The sequence below is a fragment of the Bos indicus x Bos taurus genome, chromosome 1 (genome assembly GCF_003369695.1).
Source record: "Bos indicus x Bos taurus breed Angus x Brahman F1 hybrid chromosome 1, Bos_hybrid_MaternalHap_v2.0, whole genome shotgun sequence".
In the NCBI taxonomy this organism is placed as follows: Eukaryota; Metazoa; Chordata; class Mammalia; order Artiodactyla; family Bovidae; genus Bos; species Bos indicus x Bos taurus.
Window position 1 is genome coordinate 144,685,422 of NC_040076.1, and position 7,508 is coordinate 144,692,929.

General features: G+C 62.5%; 1 protein-coding gene across 6 annotated transcripts in view; it reads left to right on the forward strand.

Moving 5' to 3' along the window:
* Positions 1-4,943, forward strand: part of COL18A1 (collagen type XVIII alpha 1 chain) — a 94,478-nt gene extending 89,535 nt beyond the window's left edge. For 3 of the 6 annotated variants that reach the window (XM_027547857.1, XM_027547836.1, XM_027547850.1), the window contains 8 exons: positions 196-349; positions 432-505; positions 864-992; positions 1,421-1,453; positions 2,476-2,721; positions 2,893-3,090; positions 3,529-3,644; positions 4,515-4,943. In XM_027547857.1, coding sequence (XP_027403658.1) covers positions 196-349; positions 432-505; positions 864-992; positions 1,421-1,453; positions 2,476-2,721; positions 2,893-3,090; positions 3,529-3,644; positions 4,515-4,728 — 1,164 coding nt within the window. In that variant the 3' untranslated portion in view covers positions 4,729-4,943. Of the gene's footprint in view, positions 1-195; positions 350-431; positions 506-836; positions 993-1,420; positions 1,454-2,475; positions 2,722-2,892; positions 3,091-3,528; positions 3,645-4,514 lie in introns of all 6 variants that reach the window. The other 3 variants (XM_027547842.1, XM_027547826.1, XM_027547830.1) reach the window with 2 other exon arrangements.
* The last annotated feature ends 2,565 nt before the right edge of the window (positions 4,944-7,508 follow it).

Genomic DNA, 7,508 nt, shown 5'->3' on the forward strand with positions numbered 1-7,508 from the left:
TGGGGCTGTGCCTCTGTGTGGGGCTGCCCTCGCCTGCATCCTGGGGTCCCCTCCCAGCAGAGGGTATGCAGGACGGGGACAGGGAGGGGACAGCGGTTCGGGGACCATGGGCTAGTGGCAGATGCAGCCCAGCCCAGATGCCTGTCCCTGGCCTGGGGACACAGATGACAAAGCTCCATGTTCTGTTTCCCCCAGGGCCCCAAGGGAGAGAGCATCCGCGGCCAGCCCGGCCCTCCGGGACCTCAGGGACCCCCTGGCATTGGCTACGAGGGACCCCAGGGGCCTCCTGGGCCCCCCGGACCCCCAGGGCCCCCAGGACCCCCTTCCTTTCCTGGCCCCTACAGGCAGAGTAAGTAGGGTAGGGAGTGGCCCTGGGCTCCAGCTCCCTCCAGGCAGGGCCAATGTTCCTACCTCTGGCTTCTCTCTCGTAGCCATCAGTGTTCCTGGCCCGCCAGGCCCACCTGGGCCCCCAGGACCCCCTGGATCCATGGGCACTTCTTCAGGGGTAAGCACCGCCCTTCTCCTGACCTATGGGATCCTCACTGCCCAGCTACCCTTCCCTTTAGAGGCTGTCAGGGGACCCCAGCACCAAGGGCCCCAAGACATGGCTTCCAAAGCAGAAGTGGGGGCCCAGGTGTGGCTGGGGTCAGAGATGGGCAGGGGTGGATGGGAGCCACTGAGAAGGTCCCTCCGCTGTGCAGAGGCCATGTGGCCCAGGGCCTCGGGGGCTGACATCTCCCCACAGCGCTCCTGGTGCCATCCTGGGGAGGAGGGGCGACCTAGGTCTTCAGACGTCCCAGCCCCACCCCTCTGTGAGCCCTGAGGCCCCTCCGCAGGGATCCACTGGGCTGGGCTTCCAGCAGGTGAGGGTCTGGGCCACGTACCAGATGCTGGTGGACCAGGTGCCGCAGGTGCCGGAGGGCTGGCTCATCTACGTGGCCGACAGGGAGGAGCTGTACGTCCGGGTCCGGAATGGGTTCCGGAAGGTTCTGGTGAGTCCTGGACACGCTCTCCTTGCACATGGTGGTGGGGGTGGGGTGGGGCGGCTTCCCGCCTCACTCTGGGATGATGGGAGGTGGAAGCTCGGTGGTGAGGCCTGGTGAGGCCTGGGTGAGGGCACCAGACCAGCCAGGCGGGGTCCCCTGGGGTCTGGGCGTGACGGCCAGTGATCCCCCATCCTTGCTCACCTGTCTCCACCTTTTATTAGAAGCTGTTTTGTAGCAGTTTTAGGTTCAGAGACAAGTTGCTGTTCCTTTTTAAACTGACAGATGTCCTTACTGTGTGCTGGGCATGAGGTGGGGGAGGGGTGGGGGGCCACCAGGACGCAGCCACGCCGGCTTCCACTCAGGGGTGGGGTGGTCTGGGTGAGTGGTGCCGGCTGGGTCAGAGGTCCTGAGGTGACCCCCCCGTTTTCTTCCAGCTGGAGGCCCACGTGCCCCTCCCCCATGGGACGGTAAGGATCGCCCCTTCTTCCCACAGCCAGCTTAGGGCTGGAGGGCCGGAGCTGGGTCCTCAGACCACACTCATTGCCCTTCCAGGAGAGAGGCTCCTTTGATTTTGGTCTTTCTGCCCTCATCCACAGGGACAGACCCTTCAGGGGTGTGAGTGGAGGGAGAGGGGGGATAGTCCAGTTTCCTAGGTAGGGGCTGTGTCACCCAGCGGCGGCTCCTCTGAATAGAAGTCACGGTTTCTCAAACGGTTCAGGAGTGGGCTCCATCCTAGGTTGTGGGCATGGGGTTCTGTGTGGGTCTGTCTGCCGCTGCAGGGGCTTGGGAGTCCCTTCTCCCACTCAGCACCTAGCTGTGCCCCTCCCTCCCAGTTGCTGGGCACTGTTCCAGGGGACAGCTGCGCCTAAGCAGGCACGGCCCCCGGCCGCAGGTGACACTGTCAGGGAGACAGGCACCAAGGTGGTCGGCGATGGGCAATAACATGGTAATATAGACACGTCTCATGTGGACACACGAGGTGGTTACAGCGGTACAACTGCATTAGAGATTACCACCAGGTGCCAGTGGACAGGTGTCAGAGGCTTGGGTGCTGTGGGAAGGGCAGAATCGGGAAGAGGTCCAGGGTCCAGGTCCCACTCTGAGGGGCCGGAGGCTGTGGGGTCAGGGTGGTCCCTCCCTGGGCCAGGGGAGAAGCTGGGTTCTGAGGGTCAGGACTGGGGGCTTGGGCAGAGGGCCAGCTGACCTGACTGAGATATCAGCAGGCCGGGTCCCTCCGGACAGGCTAGGTGCCCCCAGGTCTGGGGTGCAATGCCCAGCTCACCACCTCCAATCTAGCCCTGGCCGCCCAAGAACACAGCCGGGTGCAAATGAAGGGCGCACAGGGCCGGGCATCAGGAACTCCCTGGCAGGCAGCAGACCTACACCCGCTCCCTCATGCCCCCCTCACGCCACCCCGCGGGCCTCACCACGGCGCCCACGTGGGTGCAGCAGGCCCGGCCCCACGCGCTGTCCGCCTCTCCCCCTGCAGGACAACGAGGTGGCCGTCTTGCAGCCCCCGCTGGTGCAGCTGCATGAGGGTAATCCCTACCCCCGCCGGGAGGTTCCACACCCGACAGCGCGGTCCTGGCGGGCGGACGACATCCTGGCCAGTCCCCCGCGCCTGCTGCACCCCCAGCCCTACCCCGGCGCCCCGCACCACGGCGCCTACGCACACCTCCGGCAGGTGCCCCCCACGGCCTCGCCCTCCCACACCCACCACGACTTCCAGCCGGTGGTGAGTGACACCCCGCCCGCTGGAGATTCCGGAACCTAGGGCGGCGGGGCGAGGCGGGTAGGGTGCTGGGGAGAGGGCGGGGGGTGGGGGGTAGGGAGGATGCGGGGCAGGGCCGCCCGGAGACCCACCGCCGACCCTGGCTGGCCGCACTGACCCGAGGCTCCCCCGCAGCTGCACCTGGTGGCGCTCAACAGCCCGCAGTCGGGCGGCCTGCGCGGCATCCGCGGCGCCGACTTTCAGTGCTTCCAGCAGGCGCGCGCCGCGGGGCTGGCCGGCACCTTCCGCGCGTTCCTGTCCTCGCGGTTGCAGGACCTGTACAGCATCGTGCGCCGCGCCGACCGTGCCACCCTGCCCGTCGTCAACCTCAGGGTGCGTGTGCGGCCCCGCTCGGGGCTCACCTCTGGGGACCCCTGCCCGCGTCTGCCAGGGGCGCTGGTGCCTCACCAGCTGGGGGAGGCAGCCCGGTCCCCCTAGGCCGTTATGTTCTGCTGTGGCTCCCGTCCCCGCAGAGTGCCCTTTACCGGGCTGTGTCCGTGGCTCCTTCCCCGAACGGGAACAGTGTGCTTTCTAGATACTCCGAGGTTTATCCTCTGAGTGCCCACGTCCCTCAGGACCAGAGGTGGTAGACTTGGTCCAGCTCGGGGTCCAGGGCCGGGGGTGGGTGCCTGCGTTCCTGGGGGTTAGGAGGCCTGGGGCCAGCCTACCCTTAGATGGGTGAGAGTGTTTTGGAGACCACTGAGACCACCCAGCCACCCTTGCCCCTGGCGGATGGTGACCAGACACGGGCTGACCCCCTCTCCTCCGCAGGACGAGGTGCTGTTTCCTAGCTGGGAGGCCTTGTTCTCAGGCTCCGAGGGCCAGCTGAAGCCCGGCGCCCGCATCTTCTCCTTCGACGGCAGAGATGTCCTTCAGCATCCCACCTGGTAGGTCTCCATGCGGGCCAGCAGCTCGGGTCGTCTGTATCCAAGAGTCCTGAGCAAAGGGGGATGCTCTGGCTCTGAGCCTGCAGGCTGACTCAATCCTGACACATGCTTACAGCTTAAAACCCACAAAATCCAAGATCACAGGAGGAGCGGTAAAGGTGGCTGTTTGTGGTATTACCTGAAACACCTTCATCTGGCCTGCTTTCCCAGCAAGTGCCCCCGCCTCCTGCTGGGAAGGCGCGTCTGGGAGACCACAGGCTCTGACCCAGTTTGTTACATAAACATCACAGAGAATGACTTATGGAGATTCCTCAAAGCGGGATTTCTGGGTCGGAGAACACATGTCCAACATGCTCACAGAAGTCACCAGGTGGCCCTCAGGCTGGCCCCACGCCCATCGCACTCTGCCAGCAGGTGTGAGGACTCCTGTTTGCGGACACTTAGGGGGCTCAGGGTGTCACATGAGCCTGTGTCCCAGCCTTCACTGGGGAGCACTGCCCAGGGCTGTGCCCTGGCCTCTGTGGGCTCCACCAACCAAGGGGCTACACCTGGTTCCTAGTGAGGAGGCTGGCAGCCTTTGCATGACCACTCGATGCCAGGTCCCCCCACCCCAAAGGGCCAGCCGTCCATGTTGCCATGCCCTGGTCACCAGGCAGTGCCCCCCCAAAGCAACAGCAGCACAGGGTGTGATCCGGGAGGTAAAGCCCCAGGACTGGGTGGGCCTGAGTGCTGGCAACCCGAGTTTTTGCTCCCTAGCGGCCCCCACATCCCGCCAAACCTCTACCAGCGGGAGATACCCTCTTCTGCTTGGGGTGGCTACAGCCTGGGAGAGGCGGGCCCAGTGAGACTGACAGCTGCTGCACCTTGCAGGCCCCAGAAGAGCGTGTGGCACGGCTCAGACCCCAGCGGGCGCCGGCTGACCGAGAGCTACTGCGAGACGTGGCGGACGGACAGCAGGGCGGCCACGGGCCAGGCCTCCTCGCTGCTGGCGGGCCGGCTGCTGGAGCAGAAAGCCGCCGGGTGCCACAACGCCTTCATTGTCCTCTGCATCGAGAACAGCTTCATGACCTCCTCCTCCAAGTAGGGCCTCTGCGGGCACCATGGACAGGTGGACTGGTGAACAGAGTGCGAGAGAGGAGCCAGGCGCCAGGCAGGAGGAGCGGAATGCCCCCAGCCTGGGCAGAGAGCCTCTGCCGGCACCCCAGGGAGGGGACCTGGCTGGGACATTTGCCTGTATGGTTCATGTTTCATATAATCCTCAAGAAATAAAAGGAAGCCAAAGAGTGTATTTTTTAAAAAGTTTAAAACTGCCCGGTGCTCAGACTTCCTACTGGCCTTGTTTTGACAAGAGGCCAACTCTGGAAACTTCTGCCCAGGGAGGTGCATCCCCAGGACCTCCTGGGTACCTTGGGGCGGGGTCTGGGGTGGTGTTTGAACTGCCCCAGCTTCTCTGCTTCCCAGAAACCCTTGTCCTGCCAACACAGGGCCATCTACAGAGAAGCCACGAGGGGGCGCTGGAGCTTCACCACCTTTCCTCCCAGCAGCCATCCTGCGGAAGCTTCCAAGCTTGGCGCCCCACCGCTGACCCGGGCTCCTCAGCTCCACCTCCCCGGGCTCTGGGCCTTTTCTCCTCCTGCTGCTGCTGTGTGTGGCCAGTCCTGCCACAGGGGGTGGGGATAGTCTACAGTTAGTGACCCCTCAGGCACAGAGCCTGACCCCAGCCCAAGATGTACTTGTTGAGGGGTCCATAAACCCAGCACCCGGTCCCTGGACCTGGACCTCCCACTCAGCACTAGCGTACTTTCCCCAGGGTGAGGATCACCAATTCCAGCTCCAGCCCAGCTCTGCCCAGGAGCACGTCCAGGACCCATCTGGGCCCAGATCCAAGCCCCCGCAAGTCCTGGCCGGAACTGCCTCTGGTTGAGCTTAGCACCAAGGTCCTGGGTCCACCTTTGCCAGACATGGAGGCAGAAACCCTTGGAGGCAAAGGGGGTGGCCACACGCACCTGCCCAGCCAGCTCCGAGATGGGCAAGGCTCCATGGAGGGGTGGGGCCAGCCCCGGACCGGTGACGGCCATGTGTGCCTGGTCCCTGCTCAGTACGATCTGCACCAGCACGTCCCTGGGGAAACCCACGGCGTGGCCCTCCTCGTGGGAGGAGAGGAGGGGACATTTGGGGGTGGACACAGGCATCTCTGGAGGAGCTGATGGGATGGCCCTGCTGGGATTTGTAGGCCCAGCTGCCCCAGGGCCTGCTGTCCGAGCCCTATGACAGTAAACCGAGGGCCTGGTCTGTGGCTTCCCAACAGCCTCCAAATAAAAACAGCCATTCGCACGGACGCCTGGCCTGCAGGAGCTCTGTTCCTGCCTGGAGACCCCACGGGCAGAGGAGCCTTGTGGGCTACAGTCCAGGGGGTCACATAGGCAGACACGACTAAGCGACTGACTTTTGTTTTCACTTCCACTGTCAGGAGGCGAGTCCTTGTCTTGGACTGCCCAGCTGGCCAATCCTGCCAAAGGGGTATGTGCAGGTGTGCAGACATGCACGGATACGCATAGGTATGCACAGGTATATACAGGTGTGCACAAGTACACAGGTGCGTAGTGCACACGTACACACAGGTGTGCAGGTGTACACGGACGCACGTGGATCCACAAGGGTTTTCAGATGCATGGTCGTCCCTCAGGCCCATGGGGATTGGTCCCAACAACCCTACAGTACCAAAACCTGAGCTCAGGAATGCTCAGGAATTCTTATGTAAAATGGTGTGATACTTGCATGTAACCTATGCACATCCCTCTACATAGTCTAAATTATCTCAGATTACTTCTAATACCTAATACTACGACCCCATGACTCTACAGTCCATGGAATTCTCTAGGCCAGAATACTGGAGTGGGTTGCCATTCCCTTCTCCAGGGGAATATTCCCAACCCAGGGATCAAACCCAGGTCTCTGGAATTGCAGATGGATTCTTTACCAGCTGAGTCACCAGGGTAGCCCAAAAAATGCTGTAGAAACAGCTGTAAATACAATGTACACACCATGGTAATAGAAAATGGAAACTCTATTTTGGAAAATGGCAAACTCTATTTTGCTTTCTGAAGCTTTCTGCATTAAAAATATATAATTTCAATCCACGGTTGAATCCTCAGATGTGCGTGGATATAGAGAGCTGCCATGGGTGTGCACTGGTGTGCATGCATACACATGCGTGCAGGTATGTACGGGTATGCATAGGTACATGGACATCAGAAGTACACGGATGTGAGCAAATACACGCAGGTGTACACAGATATGAGATATAGATACATGCATGTAACTGTTGTTGGTGGAGGCCACAGGTGCCACACACCCATCTTCTCTCAGGTCTCCCTGGGGGCGGCCAGCAGCCTCACAAGCCCCTCAGAGCCGTGCGGGTAGTCTGTGCCCTGGGCTCCTGACCCAGCCGTGTCCCACAGCTGCTGCAGGCATCTGACCTCTGAGGGGCGTGCACACTGCCCTGAATAGGAGCTCAGGACTGGGGGTGGCAGAGGCCGAGCAGGGGGCCAGCGCCTGTGGGAGGCTGCAGGGGGAGCAGGAGGACCAGGCCACTGGGCCAGCCACACCGGGGGGCGCTCCTGGGGTCCAGGAGCAGGTCGTGGGGGCCTAGAGCAGAGCCCTGCCGCCTGGGTCAGTAGCAGAGGCGAGCCCTCTTCCCTGAAGCCCCGCTGGTTCCCCGAGGATGGCAGAACCGGTGCTCGCTGCTGCCTCTTCCCGGCAGGGTCCAGGGAAAGCTATGGCGTCTCCCGCGGACCCACTAGGGGACCACCTGCCCTGAATGACCTGTTGGCTGTGACTTACCAGAAGTCCAGCCTCTTCCTC